This window comes from Oncorhynchus mykiss, chromosome 1 (assembly GCF_013265735.2).
Source record: "Oncorhynchus mykiss isolate Arlee chromosome 1, USDA_OmykA_1.1, whole genome shotgun sequence".
NCBI classification, from domain to species: domain Eukaryota; kingdom Metazoa; phylum Chordata; class Actinopteri; order Salmoniformes; family Salmonidae; genus Oncorhynchus; species Oncorhynchus mykiss.
Genome location: NC_048565.1, coordinates 53,259,115 through 53,278,369, shown reverse-complemented (window position 1 = coordinate 53,278,369; position 19,255 = coordinate 53,259,115). Strand labels below are relative to the sequence as shown.

Below are 19,255 nucleotides of genomic sequence, written 5' to 3'. Positions count from 1 at the left end.
ACACAATCTTTTTTCTTTGGTTTAGACACAATAAACTCAACTGAAAGAGTAGACTAGACAAATGTGTTTCTTACTAGATTACTAATACACCGCCTTTCCTCAAAGTCCCACCCACAGAGATTGATTGACAGGTCTGAAACTGTACCAACTCTGTGACTCACACACATTCTGCCACCACACCTGACAATCCCACCCACAGTGATTGATTGACATAACTGTTAAAGGGATAGTTCACTCAAATTACAAAATTACCCTAAGCGAACATAGTAGCTCAGCCGCTAAAATACATAATTTGAAGAACAAACATCTTTGTGGCAATTCATATCTTAGAACTAAAACTGTAAACATCACCTCAATCTATAGTCCTGATCATATAGGACAATGACAATAGGTTAAATATCAAAGATCGAGGAAGAACATTACATTAGAGAGGAAACAAACAATGTCCATCAACACAACAGATGACCACAAACAAACTCCCTCCCAAAGTTACTAGATAACACATATACAAGCACACACAGGCGCACACATTACATCTCGTATCCCACTACTACTGCTGTGTGCCCCTGTTATGTTGTTGTGTTACACAATCAGATCAAGGCTAAGCCATTAGGATTCATCCCAATGATTGACACCATGGTGGGTTCATCTGATCTCATCTGGCCACTCCATTCTGTCTCTTCTCTCTCTGAGACTTGTACTGTCCCACACACTGCAGACAGCCCAACGCAATCCCTCTCCGCACAGAATACACAGGTGCGTACACCATGCTCATGGGCAAACACAATCGCACACACACAAGAAGAGAACACACACACACACACACAAAACAACATCCTCTGTAGGACAAAAGGAGAGGGGAGCCGGGGAAAAGGAGAGGGAAGCTGAAGCTGTTGAAGAATTTAAGGAGAGGGGATCTGGGGAAAAGGAGAGGGAAGCTGAAGCTGTTGAAGAATTTAAGGAGAGGGGATCTGGGGAAAACCTGAAGAAAGCCAGGAGAGGAATAACGAGATAAAACGGAGGAGGAGGACGCCCAGCTGCTCTCACAGTCCTCCAAGTCGCCATGGCAATGTCATGGAAACCCTTGAACGTTCCAGACCCTGAACAGGCAGCACCATAGCAACGTCATGGCAGCCACCGTCAACAGCAGGCGCTAGACCATCCCAAGCTCAGAGATAACTAACCAGCTATGTCACCTTATCTTTTGTTTTGACGCCTCGCCGGCTACAGCCTTCACTGGACTCGAACATGAAGAAGTAACACCGATGATGATGTGTGTGTGTTTTCCCGGATGTTAAAGAGAAGAAAAAAAGTATCTGCTGTGTGCAGTGAAACGACACACAAGCCAGACGTAGGCTTATCCATCGACTTACGGGTACATTCGCAAAAGTATTCAGACCCCTCTACTTCTTCCACACTGTTACGTCACAGCCTTATTCTAAAATGGATTCATATTATTCATATTTATCTCCTCCCTCTACACACAATACCCCATAATGACAAAGCAAAAACAGGTTTTTAGACAACAACAAAAAACAGAAATAACTTATTTAATAACTCATTTGCGATGAGACTCTAAATGGATTGATTGGACTTGATTTGGAAAGGCACAAACATGTCTATATAAAGGTCCCACAGTTGACACTGCATGTCAGAGCAAAAACCAAGCCATGAGGTCGAAGGAATTATCAGCAGAACTCTGAGACAGGATTGTGTCGAAGCACAGATTTGAGGAAGGGTACCAAAAAACATTTCAAAACAGCTCATCACCTGGTCAATACCATCCCTACAGTGAAGCATGGTGGTGGCAGCATCATACTGTGGCGATGTTTTTCAGCGACAAAGACTGGGAGACTAGTCAGGATGAAGGAAAAGATGAACAGAGCAAAATACTTGATGAAGAGCTGCTCCCCATCCAACCTGAAAGAGCTTGAGAGGATGTGCAGAGAAGAATAGGAGAAACTCCCCAAATACAGGTGTGCCAAGCTCATAGTGTCATACCCAAGAAGACTCGTGGCTGTAATCACTGCCAAAGGTGCGAGTAAATGTCTGAATATTTGCAAAAATGTCTAAAAACCTGTTTTTGCTTTTTTGCGTCTGAATACTTTCCAAATGCACTGTACATTACATCCACATAACCACACATACACTCTCCCTCACACAACCCCCCCCCCCCCCCCCCCCCACCCCCACACACACACACACCCTCACCGCTGTCTTTGATGCCGTTCTCCTCTATAGTAATCTGTTCAGCCAGTTCAGACAGAGACTCGTCGATGGTCTGACTCCCTCTCAGAGTCTGGGACAGCCTCCTCCTAAACCGCTTCATCTTCTCCATGGAGCTCTCTGGAAGGGGAGGCCTGGGGATGGAGAGAAGAGGGGACAGTCAGTTACACACACACACACACACACACACACACACACACACACACACCAGGCCTGGGGAGAAAAATATACCCCACACACCGTTACTGTTAAATGGCCCCACTGTTTATTCTGTTGGCTGTAATGTTAACGCAGAGAGAGGAGTTGGACACAGAGCGGCAGTGAAGAAAAGCTACGGAGGACACACACACACTCTCTCAAAAAAAGAAAAGAGGGACGATAAAGTATTAGAATACATATGGCTGGGAGTTCTTCTTGATCAGCCCTGGAACATGATATAAGGCCTTCAAAAGTGAACCAGAGGGTAAACAGTGGGTCTTTCTTGGACAATGACTGCCAGTATTCCTTGTGCTTGAGGAAGCTTGACAAATAGTGTATCTTGTCATACAAGTGTGCGTGTCAAAAGGTGTGCTTCTTTTGAAAAGCACTCCCTGTGTGAGTGAGGTCTGAGCAGGCCCCAGCATGTTCCTGGGCAGGTCCCCTAATAAATATTGCTTTTAAAGATTTCACAGAGAATATAGCCATCAAATCACACCTCAAGCTATACACACTAATTCCACATCTACAGTAAAATGAGTTTATGAAAAATAATAACCATCAAACACCAAACTACCGCAAGATAAATATCCTAGTAATCGCACATCTATAGTTAAATGAAGACAAAAAGACGACAAGATTTATAGCTACTGACTGGAGCGAACACAAGAACCTATCAACACTCAAGGGAAACAGGCCTAATTTAGGAGTCAGTAATATAGAGCCTAATGAATTTCCCACACTGGAAAAACCAATGTATTGGGAGAGATAATTATTCATGTAGCTCCGGGACGGAACTAATCTAGTGTGAAGAAGAACCTAGAGATCAAAACATTCACACATCATTTAGACCAGTTGTACGTCGAGTGTACAAAACATTAGGAACACCTGCTCTTTCCATGACATAGAGTGAATCCAGGTGAACGCTATGATCCCTTATTGATGTCACCTGTTAAATCCACTTCAATCAGCGTAGATGAAGGGGAGGAGACATGGTTAAAGGAGGATTTTTAAGCCTGGATACAATTGAGACATGGATTGTGTATGTGTGCCATTCAGAGGGTGAATGGGCAAGACAAATAATTCTAAGTGCCTTTGCACGGGGGTATGGTAGTAGGTGTCTGGCGCACCGGTTTGAGTGTGTCAAGAACTGCAACGCACCAAAGGACATCCATCCAACTTGACACAACTGTGGGAAGCATTGGAGTCAACATGGGCCAGCATCCCCGTGGAACGCTATCGACAACTTGTGGAGTCCATTGCCCTGGCGAATTGAGGCTGTTCTGAGGGCAAAAGGGGGTGCAACTCAATATTAGGACGGTGTTCCTAGTGTTTTGTACACTCAGTGTTTAACAGTCCTCATGACTTGTTTCCAACAGTGGGTAAAACATGATGTATTGGGAGAGATGTTTTATTCATAGGGGATGGAATTAATGTGAACTGGAGCGAAACAAGAACGAACCTACCAACATTCAGGGAAAAATAGATAATTTTGACATTAGTTAAATAGGCTAATGAATTTCCCACACTGGAAAAAAAAACATGATGTATTTGAAGAGATTGATGGAGTGATGGCGCAGCCCATGAACTGTGGTGGATTCGTGAGAGAATGGCGGAACAGGACTAGCATAGGCTGCATCCAGTTCATGTCACATTGCATCACCATTCAGTGTGAGAGAGAGAGAGAGAGAGAGAGAGAGAGAGAGCAGAAAGATTTCAAGTGTATTTGTGTGAGAGAAAGTGAAAGCAAAAGAGAGGTGGAGAGAAAACAATTGACAGAGAAGGTGAAAAGAAAAGGACATGCTGGTGCAAGAGAGGGTGAGAGAGAGAAGTGAATGAGGGAGGTTGCTTTTCAACCTGCTGATTCAGACACCTCCCTCCCTGCCAATGTTCTCTGACCTTAGTGAGGGGGAGATTACAACACTACTACACTTTAACAGATATGGACATGTGTCCGTTTGTCTGTCTGTACTGGGGATGAGTAAGAAGAGACATGAGGCCACATGAGTTAGGCCCTGAAGGTCTGTCTGTCTGACTAATACTCTCCATTACAAGCCTTTGTCTTCCCAAACATCACTCAGGAGCTGGAGAGAGATGTCAAATACAACACGAAGTAAGGCAGGGGGGGGGGGGGGGGAAGTTGTTTTGAAGGAAAGAGCAGAGCTACTAAACTAAGCTACCATCTATTCACTGTCTGACACATAGCTCCCCATTCATTCCACTGATCAGGGATAGTCGGTGACGATTCCTGCCCTTCTTTCGCATTCTATTATTGCTCCTTGATTTAGCTCTGACAACTCTTCCAGAATGTTACAGCCTGCTCCTCCGGTCATAACAAAAGGCCATTTCAGGACAGCGGAGATGAGGGAGTCAGTCGGACTCTGGAGTCATCACTGCCAACGGAACAGCTCATAGCCTTCTTCTCATTTCTCACAGTTGAGGGTACAGCTCAGCCTCGGAGCACACTGTGTTCCATGGAGAATGAATGGATGGATGGATGGATGGATGAATTTCACTAGACTAAATTAATGAATTTGACTAGAGTTTTGATGGCAGTTTCTAACCCATCTCGTCCTTGTTCGCATCCCCTCATCCCATTCTGTCCCCTTTCCATGGCTTGGCTCTGTGATCTAGTCTGGAGCCCTGGAGAGTTGGATGTGATCCCTGCTCCCATGAGTAAGTAGGCTGTGCAGAGGACTGGGCTCCAGATCCACTGGGTTAAGGTCAAAGAATTAGTCCCATTCAAGCACTGATTCGGATTTGTTGCCGTGGCAACATTCTCTACCCAATGTCTAAATGTAAAGTCCCTGCAGGAGACTAGGATGATATTCAGTCTCTCGGTCTCTTTTCATCAAACCACCTGGCTTACGGTATACACACACACACACACACATAGTTAACCATGATTTCCCCAGATGGACAAACTGATAGTTCCAGCTGTATGTAAAATTGCATTTCACACATACGTTTGACTGGCATGGACAGTGGGGATAGGAGGGGGTAGGGGAAAGACTAAGAGAAGCAGGGGAAAGACTAAGAGAAGCAGGGGAAAGGAGGGAGAGGAGGAAGAAGAGGATGTAAGCAGAGAGTAGAAGTAGGTTAAGCAGCTCAATAAGACCGGGCCTTATGCGACAAATATGTGGTACGTAAACTTGCCACCAGGCACACAACTATTATTTGACTGTGTCCCGTTCAGGAAATGTGTCTTGCATCTCAAACATAACAGCATCACCACATGAAGTGCATGTCGGGCAATTCCAAGGTGACGGTGACGAGGAGACTCACTTTAAAATGTATGACAAGCAAAAACCATTGACTGCAAAGTTTAACAAACCATACACCTATATGCAGTCTACTTTTAACAATTCCCACTGGACATTTTACTAAAACATTAACTTGACGAACAATGCAGATACAAAGTTTAGTAAAGGAATGACAGTAAAATCATTTTTTATATGACCACGTTTTTTCCAAAAACACGTAACACTTAACACACGAGTTAAAACTAAAAGACTGCAGAAAGAATGGTGTGTCAGCTATATGACATGACCCTTTGAGTTGGAAAAATATATATATTTCTGTTATTAAACTACAGTTAGTGAAGTGGATTAACACCCGGTAACAGAATGACATCATGGGTCCCTGATCTGTACAATACAGAAATGCATAATTATGAACGTCAGTCTCTTCATGGTGATGTATCCTGAATAGATACACAAAACTAGACATATGTAATATCTTCCTTTGCATACTGGGGTATTATTCTACACACGGGCTATTATTCTAATGAGCTCAACCCCAAACAAGACCAAATTTGGTTGGTCCAGACCAGAACAAATCTGTACCAATCCTAGATGTCCAAACTTGTGAAACATAGACATCACAATACAGTACAGTAGAGAAAAGTATAGTACAGTTCAGTACAGTAGACTACAAAGAAGAAAATAGTATATTTCCATACAGAAGAATACAGTACAGAAAAGTATAGTTCAGTACAGAAAAGTCCCGTAGAGTACTATTATATTGTACTTCACTCATGTGTACTCTAAGCTACTGAACTATACACTACTTTTCTGTTCTCTACTCTACTGTGCTCTACTGCAACAGTGGTTTGTGACTCCTCGATGTGGCCAATTCAATTGAAGTCATTCTGTTACTGATTTTTTTGGTAACTCTGTTACCGTTGTGGTAGCAGAGCGACGCGTTTTAATCACTTAATAATTCATAATGTAACCCAGGTCAAGAAATGGGGTAAAATCATGTGAAACATGAGAGAAACGACCAACTAGAATGTCAGCCAATCAAAAGTGCACAAATCCTTTGACAGTTCAAACGTTGCAATCTCGAGCAAGCAGTCTAGAGGAAGCGGCATTTTTATGACAAACTTTCTCCTTGTTGTGAAGTCAGAAAACTGCGCTAAAGTTAGAAATAAAACCTAGACATATCTTCAGAGAAACACTGACAATTGATGATCCATTCATCGCATCGTCTTGAGAAGAGGTTGAATGGGTTGATGGACCAATTACTTGGTGAGTTTTATTTTGCATGAATGAAGCCACTGTATTAGCGCTGCGTTAGCAGGCCAATGCTAACTTTTCTATATGTTAGTGAATATAAAATAGTGTCATTTATGCTAATTGCTAAGCAAACTTTTGTAGAAGTAAAAATAATTTTTCCATGTGAACAATATTGTAACACTACAGATGCATTTCAAATCAAATCAAAGTTTATTTGTCACGTGCGCCGAATACAACCTTACAGTGAAGTGCTTACTTACAGGCTCTAACCAATAGTGCAGAAAATGTATTATGGGAGTAAGTAAAGAAATAAAAACAACGGTAAAAAGACGACAGTGAAAAATAACAGTAGCGAGGCTATATACAGTAGAGAGGCTATATACAGTAGAGAGGCTATATACAGTAGCGAGGCTATATACAGTAGCGAGGCTATATACAGTAGAGAGGCTATATACAGTAGAGAGGCTATATACAGTAGAGAGGCTATATACAGTAGAGAGGCTATATACAGTAGAGAGGCTATATACAGTAGAGGCTATATACAGTAGAGAGGCTATATACAGTAGCGAGACTATATACAGTAGAGGCTATATACAGTAGCGAGACTATATACAGTAGCGAGGCTGCATACAGGCACCAGTTAGTCAGGCTGATAGTATGTACATGTAGATATGGTTAAAGTGACAATGCATATATGATGAACAGAGAGTAGCAGTAGTGTAAAAGAGGGGTTGGTGGGTGGTGGGACACAATGCAGATAGCCCGGTTAGCCAACGTGCGGGGGCAGTGGTTGGTAGGGCCAATTGAGGTAGTACGTACATGAAATGTATAGTTAAAGTGACTATGCATATATGATAAACAGAGAGTTGCCATGCGGTAGTAGAGAGAACAGTCTATGACTGGGGTGGCTGGGGTCTTTGACAATTTTTAGGGCCTTCCTCTGACACCACCTGGTGTAGAGGTCCTGGATGGCAGGCAGCTTAGCCCCAGCGATGTACTGGGCCGTACCCACTACCCTCTGTAGTGCCTTGCAGTCGGAGGCTGAGCAATTGCCGTACCAAGCAGTGATTCAACTCTCGATGTTGCAGCTGTAGAACCTTTTGATGATCTGAGGACCCATGCCAAATCTTTTTAGTTTCCTGAGGGGGAATAGGCTTTGTCGTGCCCTCTTCACAACTGTCTTGGTGTGTTTTGACCATGATAGTTTGTTGGTGATGTGGACACCAAGGAACTTGAAACTCTCAACCTGCTCCACTACAGCCCTGTCAATGAGAATGGAGGCGTGCTCGGTCCTCCTTTTCCTGTAGTCCACAATCATCTCCTTAGTCTTGGTTTTGTTGAGGGATAGGCTGTTATTCTGGCACCACCCGGCCAAGTCTCTGACCTCCTCCCTATAGGCTGTCTCGTCGTTGATCAGGCCTACCGCTGTTGTGTCGTCTGCAAACTTAATGGTGTTGGAGTCGTGCCTAGTCATGCAGTCGTGGGTGAATAGGGAGTACAGGAGGGGACTGAGCACGCACCCCTGGGGGGGCTCTGTGTTGAGGATCAGCGTGGCAGATGTGTTGCTACCTACCCTCAACACCTGGGGGCGGCCCGTCAGGAAGTCCAGGATCCAGTTGCAGAGGGAGGTGTTTAGTCCCAGGATCCTTAGCTTAGTGATGAGCTTTGAGGGTAATATGGTGTTGAACGCTGAGCTGTAGTCAATGAATATTATAATACACATTCTCACTTAGGTGTTCCTTTTGTCCAGGTGGGAAAGGGCAGTGTGGAGTGCAATAAAGATTGCATCCTCTGTAGATCTGTTTGGGCGGTATGCAAATTGGAGTGGGTCTAGGGTTTCTGGGATAATGGTGTTGATGTGAGCCATGACCAGCCTTTCAAAGCACTTCATGGCTACGGATGTGAGTGCTACGGGTCTGTAGTCATTTAGGCAGGTTGCCTTCGTGTTCTTGGGCACAGGGACTATGGTGGTCTGCTTGAAACATGTTGGAATTACAGACTCAATCAGGGACATGTTGAAAATGTCAGTGAATGCACCTGCCAGTTGGTCAGCACATGCCCGGAGCACACGTCCTGGTAATCCGTCTGGCCCCGCAGTCTTGTGAATGTTGACCGGTTTAAAGGTCGTACTCACGTCGGCTACAGAGAGCGTGATCACACAGTCGTCCGGAACAGCTGATGCTCTCATGCATGTTTCAGTGTTGCTTGCCTCGAAGCGAGCATAGAAGTGATTTAGCTCGTCTGGTAGGCTCGTGTCACTGAGCAGCTCGCGGGTGTGCTTCCCTTTGTAGTCTGTAATAGTTTACAAGCCCTGCCACATAAGACGAGCGTCGGAGCCGGTGTAGTATGATTCAATCTTAGCCCTGTATTGACGCTTTTCCTGTTTGAGGTTCGTCGCAGGGCATAGCAGGATTTCTTATAAGCTTCCGGGTTAGAGTCCCGCACCTTGAAAGCGGCGGTTCTATCCTTTAAATCAGTGCGAATATTGCCTGTAATCCATGGCTTCTGGTTGGGACACAGTCACTGTGGGGACGGTTCAAATCCGGGCTCTGGCTTGGCCACTCAAGAACAATGAGAGACTTGTCCCGAAGCCACTCCTGCGTTGTCTTGGCTGTGTGCTTAGGGTCATTGTCCTGTTGGAAGGTGATCCGTCGCCCTAATTGGAAGTTATGAGCACTCTGGAGCAGGTTTTCATCAAGGATCTGTCTGTACTTTGCGCCGCTCATCTTTCCTCAATCCTGACTAATCTCCCAGTCCCATGCCTCTGAAAAACATATCCACAGCATGATGCTGCCACCACCATGCTTCACCATAGGGATGGTGCCAGGTTTCCTCTAGACATGACACTTGGCATTCAGACCAAAGAATTCAATCTTGGTTTCATCAGACCAAAGAATCTTGTCTTTAGGTGCCTTTTGGCAAACTCCAAGCGGCTGTCATGTGCCTTTTACTTTATATTGGCAGGTGTGTGCCTTTCCAAATCAGGTCCAATCAATTGAAATTTTTCACAGGTGGACTCCAATCAAGTTGTCGAAAATCTCAAGGATGATCAATGGAAACAGGACGCAGCTGAGCTCAATTTCGAGTCTCATGGCAAAAGGTCTGAATACAGTTTTTTTAATCCATTTGCAAAAATGTCTAAAACCCTGTTTTTACTTTGTCATTGGGGTATTGTATGTAGATTGATTAGGAAAAATAAATATTTAATCAATTTTAGAATAAGGCTGTAAGGTAACAAAATGTGGAAAAAGGGAAGGGTTCTGAACTTTCCGAATGCACAAGTTTATTATTTCAGATATCTATTATATGAAAAAACCATAGACAATGGTGTCCAACAAATGTGCAATTTTTATGTTCTTACCTTTCGCTATTGGATAAGTTTTGGCCTGCTTATTCAACATCCAGGGCAGGTTTTTGATGGAGTTTGAGTATTCTTGGAAGGCGAGCGAGAGATCAAGATTTTCTATTGCATGCAGAAGAAAGAAGACATCTGAAGACATGGGTAAACCAAAAGGTCGCTGGTTCAAATCCCAAGCAAGCTCTGTGCAGGCCAGTCAAGTTCTTCCACATCAAGCTCGACCAACCATTTCTGTACGGACCTCACTTTGTGCACAGGGGCATTGTCATGCTGAAACGGGAAAGGGCCTTCCCCCAAACTGTTGCCACAAAGTTGGAAGCACAGAATTGTCTAGAATGTATACTGTAATGTTAAGATTTACCTTCACTTGAACTAAGGGGTCTAGCCTAAACCATACTCCCCCACCAAACTTTACAGTTGGCACTATGCATTGGGGCAGGTAGCGTTCTCCTGGCATCCACCAAACCCAGATTCATCTGTCGGACTTCCAGATGGTGAAGCGTAATTCATCATTCCAGAGAACGTGTTTCCACTGCTGCAGAGTTCAATGGCCGTGAGCTTTACACCACTCCAGCCAACGCTTGGCATTGCGCATGGTGACCTTAGGCTTGTGTACAGCTGCTCGGCCATGGAAACCCATTTTACGAAGCTCCCGACGAACAGTTCTTGTGCTGACATTGCTTCCGGAGGCTTTTTGGTAATGAGTGTTGCAACCAAGGACAGACAATTTTTATGCGCTATGCGCTTTAGGGAGAGAGAGAGCATGAGAGAAGGGGAGTGAGAGAGAGGGAAGAAGCGACAAAGCAGGAGAGAGAGGGGGAGCGACAGAGCTGAGAGAGAGCAACAGAGCTAAGAGACAGGTTATCATGGAGCTTGACTTGAGTTGAACAACAACCTCTGTTTGTACTGCTACAGTGTCCCAATACTGAATGAGTTTCAGGGGACAATAAATACTATGCTAATTGCACTTGATCTCTCGTTAGCGCTTTTCTGTTTCGTCTGTCGAGTCTTTCCCCTCTATTCTACTCTTCTCCTCCCCACCGCTCCTCTCTGGCTCGATCGTCACCTGTGTCAGAGGATCTGAATGGATCTGGCACTAAGCGTGCTGATGTTTTGGCAAAAATTGGAATACAGTAGACAGAGCACCCACGCGTGTGTGGCCAGCAGGACAGATGATGACAGACAGGGTTCTATACGATCATCAAACACAATGAGACTCAACGTTGATTTAACACCGCTGCAATGACAATGACCACTTTGATTGACAGCTAGGGTCGCCTGTCTGGACACAGACTGCTCTCTCTCTCTTCCTCGCTCTCAAGCCATATTTTGTGACCTAGTAACACCATCGGTCAGCGGGTCTTCAACCAGACCTCTACTATCAAAGAAGACAGACACAGCTCCAGCAGTGGGCCAATAGCCATGGCCATGACAACACTGTCTGTAACCACCATAGCTGTCTTTGGATACCTCATAGGCAGGTCCAAGACATGCAAAGACATCCTGAATCTGTATAAAGATATTTCCTTTATACTGTGCTCTTCCCACCAATTGACATCCCCACACAAAACCGCACCCCCCCCCCCCAAAATAAAAAATGTTCACGATACAACCGTATATATCAACGCTGTTTGAACAGGACAATGGGATGATGTCATTCCAGACATCGCCCAACCCAAGTCGGCACGGTTCTAGTCTCTACATTAATTTTTCCATTACATTCACCCCTGATGAAGTAAGCCTACATTGTATCAAGATCAATACATGTGCTCATACTGTTACTAACACAGTAGCTAGATAATATAACTCCTCTCTGGTTGCTACTACAATCGCTGTGTAGCTGGCACGGTTCTAGGTTCTACATTCTGATCCATTATTACACAGAACCTGATGAGTCACTCTGAGAAGGGGATCCCAGTTTCCACTAATAAACAAAGCACACTGACTTTGTCTAGGTATTATGTTATTACTAAGTACTTAGGCTTAATATCAAGTAATTACACTAAAGCATCCTAATATGACCAGCTATGCAGACTAATGCTTTGGACTTTACAGAGGTAGATGACTGGCTTAACAATCAAATATATAATTGAAGTCGGAAGTTTACATGCACCTTAGACAAATACATTTAAACTCAGTTTTTCACAATTCCTGACATTTAATCCTAGTAAAAATTCCCTGTCTTAAGTCAGTTAGGTCACCACTTTATTTTAAGAATGTGAAATGTCAGAATAATTGTAGAGAGAATTATTTATTTCAGCTTTTATTTCTTTCATCACATTCCCAGTGGGTCAGAAGTTTACATCCGCTCAATTAGTATTTGGTAGCATTGCCTTTAAATTGTTTAACTGGGGTCAAACGTTTCGGGTAGCCTTCCAGAAGCTTCCCACAATAGTTGGGTGACTTTTGGACCATTCCACCTGACTGGTGCAACTGAGTCAGGTTTGTAGGCCTCCTTGCTCTCACACACTTTTTCAGTTCTGCCCACAAATTTCTATAGGATTGAGGTCAGGGCTTTGTGATGGCCACTCCATATATATATGACGCCCTGTTAAGAATTATTAAAAATATATATATATATATATATTAGACTTTCAATGAAATATATATTTTAAAAAAATAAAAGAGTTCTTAACAGGGCGTGTTTTTTTTTTACCCTCGCAGGTGTCGTCTCCTTCAGACATTGAAATATCCAATAAATGTCGTTCCACTTCATGATTGTGTCCCACTTGTTGTTGATTCTTCACAAAAAAATACAGTTTTATATCTTTATGTTTGAAGCCTGAAATGTGGCAAAAGGTCGCAAAGTTCAAGGGGGCCGAATACTTTCGCAAGGCACTGTAAATATGCAGATTTAACAAAATATACTTCTGTGTACTGATTTAAAGATAGGCATTGATGTTTATGGTTAGGTACATTCGTGAAACGATTGTGCTTTTTTTGCAAATGCACTTTTGTTAAATCATCCCCCGTTTGGCGAAGTTGGCTATCTTTGTTAGGAAGAAATAGTCTTCACACAGTTCGCAACGAGCCAGGCGGCCCAAACTGCTACATATAGTCTGACACTGTTGCACAGAACGCAAGACTAGTGACACAATTTACCTAGTTAAAATAAATTAATGTTAGCAGGCAATATTAACTAAATATGCAGGTTTAAAAATATATACTTGTGTATTGATTATATGCAACGCAGGACAAGCTAGATAAACTAGTAATATCATCAACGATGTGTAGTTAAGTAGTGATTATGTTAAGATTGTTTTTAATAAGATACGTTTAATGCTAGCTAGCACCTTACCTTGGCTCCTTGCTGCACTCGCATAACAGGTAGTCAGCCTGCCACGCTGTCTCCTCGTGGAGTGCAATGTAATCGGCCATGATCGGTGTCCAAAAATGCCAATTATCGATTGTTATGAAAATCTTGAAAATCGTCCCTAATTAAATCGCCCATTCCGATTAAAATCGGTCGACCTCTACTCCAATACCTTGACTTGGTTGTCCTTAAGCCATTTCGCCACAACTTTGGAAGTATGTTTGGGGTCATTGTCCATTTGGAAAACCCATTTGCGACCAAGCATCAACTTCCTGACTGATGTCTTGAGATGTCGCTTCAATATATCCACATAATTTCCCCCTCCTCATGATGCCATCTAATTTGTGAAGTGCACCAGTCCCTCCTGCAGCAAAGAACCCCCACAACATGATGCTGCCACCCCCATGCTTCATGGTTGGGATGGTGTTCTTCGGCTTGCAAGCATCCCCTTTTTCCTCCAAACATAACAATGGTCATTATGGCCAAACAGTTCTATTTTTGTTTCATCAGACCAGAGGACATTTCTCCAAAAAGTACAATCTTTGTCCCCATGTGCAGTTGCAAACCGTAGTCTGGCTTTTTTTATGGTGGGTTTTTGAGCAGTGGCTTCTTCCTTGTTGAACGGCTTTTCAGATTGTGTCGATATAGGACTCGTTTTACTGTGGATATACAGTGGGGAGAACAAGTATTTGATACTTGTAGAGGCATGTAGAGGTCTGTAATTTTTATCATAGGTACACTTCAACTGTGAGAGACGTAATCTAAAACAAAAATCCAGAAAATCACATTGTATGATTTTTAAGTAATTAATTTGCATTTTATTGCATGACATAAGTATTTGATCACCTACCAACCAGTAAGAATTCCGGCTCTCACAGACCTGTTCGTTTTTCTGCAAGAAGCCCTCCTGTTCTCTACTCTTTACCTGTATTAACTGCACCTGTTTGAACTCGTTACCTGTATAAAAGACACCTGTCCACACACTCAATCAAACACACTCCAACCTCTCCTCAATGGCCAAGAGCTGTGTAAGGACATCAGGGTTAAATTGTAGACTTGCACAAGGCTGGGATGGGCTACAGGACAATAGACAAGCAACTTGGTGAGAAGGCAACAACTGTTGGCGCAATTATTAGAAAATGGAAGAAGTTCAAGATGACGGTCAATCACCCTCGGTCTGGGGCTCCATGCAAGATCTCACCTCGTGGGGCTTCAATGATCATGAGGAAGGTTGAGGGATCAGCCCAGAACTACACGGCAGGACCTGGTCAATGACCTGAAGAGAGCTGGGACCACAGTCTCAAAGAAAACCATTAGTAACACACTACGCCGTCATAGATTAAAATCCTGCATGGTGTTTATACTTGCGTACTATTGTTTGTACAGATGAACGTGGTACCTTCAGGCATTTGGAAATTGCTCCCAAGGATGAACCAGACATCTGGAGGTCTACAATTGTTTTTATGAGGTCTTTATTTTGATTGTCTCATTATGCCAAGCAAAGAGGCACTGAGTTTGAATGTTGGCCTTGAAATACATCCACAGCTACACCTCCAATTGACTCAGGCTAATTGACATAATTTATCAGAAACTTCTAAAGCCATTACATCATTTTCTGAAATTTTCCAAGCTGTTTAAAGGCACAGACTTAGTGTATGTAATCTTCTGACCCACTGGAATTGTGATACAGTTAATTATAAGTTAAATAATCTGTCTGTAAACAATTGTTGGAAAAATGACTTGTGTCATGCACAAAGTAGATGTCCTTACCGACTTGCCAAAACTATAGTTTGTTAACAAGAAATTTGTGGAGTGGTTGAAAAACGAGTGTTAATGACTCCTAAGTGTATGTAAACTTCCGACTTCACCTGTGTATATGTGTGTGTGTATATATATATATATAAGTAATACATCGCATGATCACTTAGTCTGTGTCCAAAATTGCACCCTATTCTCTATGTACATGTAGTGCACTACTTTTGACAAGGGCCCCATAGGGATGTGGTAAAAGGTAATGCACTATATAGGGAATAGGGTGCCATTTGGGATGCATAATTAATTAATGCTTGTGCCAAAACAGTGGAAAGGCTAACACTGCACTCTTGTACCTGTGTAGTAACAATAGTGTAAACAATATTATATTAACCATAGACAATATCTATATTATTAACATGTAATAATACCTTAGAATCATTGAGTGTAATGTCTACATTCATCCATTTAACCTCCCTAACCAAATAGGGTCTTAACCAGCTGACACTCGGTGTAGGGTGTAGTTATCCTTAAACACTGATCTTGGGTCGGTTTTCCATTTCCCCCACTAATGCGTCAGGTGAGAATTGGCAGAGGGAATGCTAATCCTAGATCTGTCCTTAAGGGGACACTTCACCCCGAAGCCTAACCCTTTGACTGCTGGGTGGCTACTGTATGCTGAGTGAGACTTCCACTTTCAGCCTGACAGTAAAGTGAATTTTTTTTTAAAGAGTTCGGTGAGAGTTCGGGAGGCCACTATTAGGCCAGAGAACAAAATTTGCTTACACTAGCATGTGTTGTCTATAGCAACTGCATTTCAGGAGGGGCCGCTTTCGGAGCCTGAGTGCCAGAATTCCGATGTTAATACTGTAGAGAAAGAGGAAGAGTTTGTATGAATGGCTATGTATAGACCAGAGTTACGGGACGGGGGAGTGTGTGGTGTGGATTCTGTGTGTGTGTGTGTTTCATGGCACCTGCTCAGTGAGGACTAGGGAGAGGCGGACACTAACCTTCAGCCAGCTGTCCTTGGCCTGGTCCCTTAAACATGAGCCCTGTCCACCACACACACACGCACCCCCACATTTATGCTCATACACAAACACGTATTTATGCTCATACACAAACACGTATTTATGCTCACACACAAACACACACACACACACACACACACACACACAACACACACACACACACACACACACACAGGAAGGCACTCAAACATGCATTCACAGAATGCATATATGCACTTACTGCTGGCATTTCAAACACACACAATCTCACAATCACACACTTCCCTAAAATAAAATTAGGCACCGAGCAAATTCCAGGTCTGCTGAGCGCAAATTTGAACATTGTGTGTTTACTGTGAACACTGAGGATGTACTCACTTTAAGTTACAGTTTAACCGTGGCCAAATGGCTTCTGTGGCTATTTGATCATAATGTAGGCCTCCTAGAGTGGCCTATCATAAAATAATCTGGAGAAAATGCATCCCATAACATTTTAACATGGAAATAGCTGTTATGTCTAGAAATGTACAGGTTTTGTGCTCTTGTAAGAAGCTATCTTTCCCTTATTGCTAAGTACAAATGATCTATAACTAGGCTAATAACTCACTAACTAGCAAAGGTAATGAACAAAATCTGCACACGTGGCTACATGCAGCTCTCGCTTTGATCTCAAAACAAGCACATTCATTCTGTAAACACAGTCCAGTTCAAAGTAAATGGCACAGGTCCATATATGGCAATGGTCTATTTGCATTCAGTGCATTCGGAAAGTATTCAGACCCCTTGACTTACCCCACATTTTGTTACGTTACAGCCTTATTCTAAAATTGATTCAATATTTTTTTTTAAATGTATATATTTTTATAAACCAGAAATACATTATTACATAAGAATTCAGACCCTTTGCTATTAAATTTGAAATTGAGCTCAGGTGCATCCTGTTTCCATTGTTCATCCTTGAGACGTTTCTACAATTTGATTGGAGTCCACCTGTGAGAAATTCAATTGATTGGACATGATTTGGAAAGGTACACGTGTATATTAAGGTCCCACAGAGCTTGCCTCCTGGCCAAACTGAACAATCGAGGGGGAAGGGCCTTGGTCATTCTCAAAACCCCGTTATTTACAAGAGGAAGCGACGCAGGTACATAGGACACAGAGCCGGATGCCTGGTCAGGACCCGGAAAAGATGAGTGGGAAAGCTGCCTTTACCATCAATACTACTCGCCTACTCGCCAATCATTGGACAATAAACTAGACGAGGTACGATCACGAATATCCTACCAACGGGACATAAAAAACTGCAATATCCTATGTTTCACGGAATCGTGGCTGAATGACGACATGGATATTCAGCTAGCGGGATATACGCTGCACCGGCAAGATAGAACAGCACCCTCCGGTAAGACGAGGGGGGAGGTCTGTGCATATTTGTAAACAACAGCTGGTGCACGAAATCTAAGGAAGTCTCTAGATTTTGCTCGCCTGAAGTAGAGTATACTGTGATAAATTGCAGGCCACACTACCTACCTAGAGAGTTTTCAGCTATACTTTTCGTGGCTGTTTATTTACCACCACAGACAGATGCCGGCACTAAGACCGCACTAAGTCAGCATGTACTCTGTATAAGGAAATAAGCTAACAGGAAACCACTCACCCAGAGTCGGCACTCCTAGTGGCCAGAGACTTTAATGCAGGGAAACTTAAATCAGTTCTACCAAATTTCCATCAACATGTTAAATGTGCAACCAGAGGGAAAATAAATTCTAGACTACCTTTACTCCACACACAGAGACGCGTACAAAGCTCTACCTCTCCCTCCATTTGGAAAATCCGACCACAACTCTATTCTCCTGATTCCTGCTTACAAGCAAAAATTAAAACACGGCCTATAAAACAAGTGGTCAGATGAGGCAGATGCTAAACTACAGGACTGTTTGCTATCTGACTGGAACATGCTCCGGGATTCTTCCAATGGCTTTGAGGAGTACACCATCAGTCACTGGCTTTATCAATAAGTGCATTGAGGACGTCGTCCCCACAGTGACTGTACGTACATACCCAAACTAGAAGCCATGGTACAGGCAACATTTGCACTGAGCTAAAGGGCAGAGCTGCAGCTTTCAAGGTACGGGACTCTAACCCGGAAGCTTACAAGAAATACTGCTATGCCCTGCGATGAACCATCAAACAGGCAGACTAAATAACTTTTTTGCCCGCTTTGAGGACAATACAGTGCCACTGACACGGCCTGCAACAAAAACATGCGGACTCTCCTTCACTGCAGCCGAGGTGAGTAAGACATTTAAACGTGTTAACCCTCGCAAGGCTGCAGGCCCAGACGGCATCCCCAGCCGCGCCCTCAGAGCATGCGCAGACCAGCTGGCCGGTGTGTTTACGGACATATTCAATCAATCCCTATACCAGTCTGCTGTTCCCACATGCTTCAAGAGGGCCACCATTGTTCCTGTTCCCAAGAAAGCTAAGGTAACTGAGCTAAACGACTACCGCCGTAGCACTCACTTCCGTCATCATGAAGTGCTTTGAGAGACTAGTCAAGGACCATATCACCTCCACCCTACCCGACACCCTAGACCCACTCCAATTTGCTTACCGCCCAAATAGGTCCACAGACGATGCAATCTCAACCACACTGCACACTGCCCTAACCCATCTGGACAAGAGGAATACCTATGTGAGAATGCTGTTCATCGACTACAGCTCGGCATTCAACACCATAGTACCCTCCAAGCTCGTCATCAAGCTCGAGACCCTGGGTCTCGACCCCGCCCTGTGCAACTGGGTACTGGACTTCCTGACGGGCTGCCCCCAGGTAGTGAGGGTAGGCAACAACATCTCCACCCCGCTGATCCTCAACACTGGG

The 19,255-nt window shown here is 43.6% G+C and overlaps 1 protein-coding gene across 2 annotated transcripts in view; it reads right to left on the bottom strand.

Moving 5' to 3' along the window:
- Positions 1–19,255, bottom strand: part of LOC110525022 (cyclin-dependent kinase 17) — a 45,877-nt gene that overhangs the window by 18,116 nt on the left and 8,506 nt on the right. Inside the window, exon 2 of one of the 2 annotated variants that reach the window (XM_036980058.1) lies at positions 2,206–2,360. In XM_036980058.1, coding sequence (XP_036835953.1) covers positions 2,206–2,360 — 155 coding nt within the window. The remainder of the gene's footprint in view (positions 1–2,205; positions 2,361–19,255) is intronic. The other variant, XM_036980062.1, reaches the window with a different exon arrangement.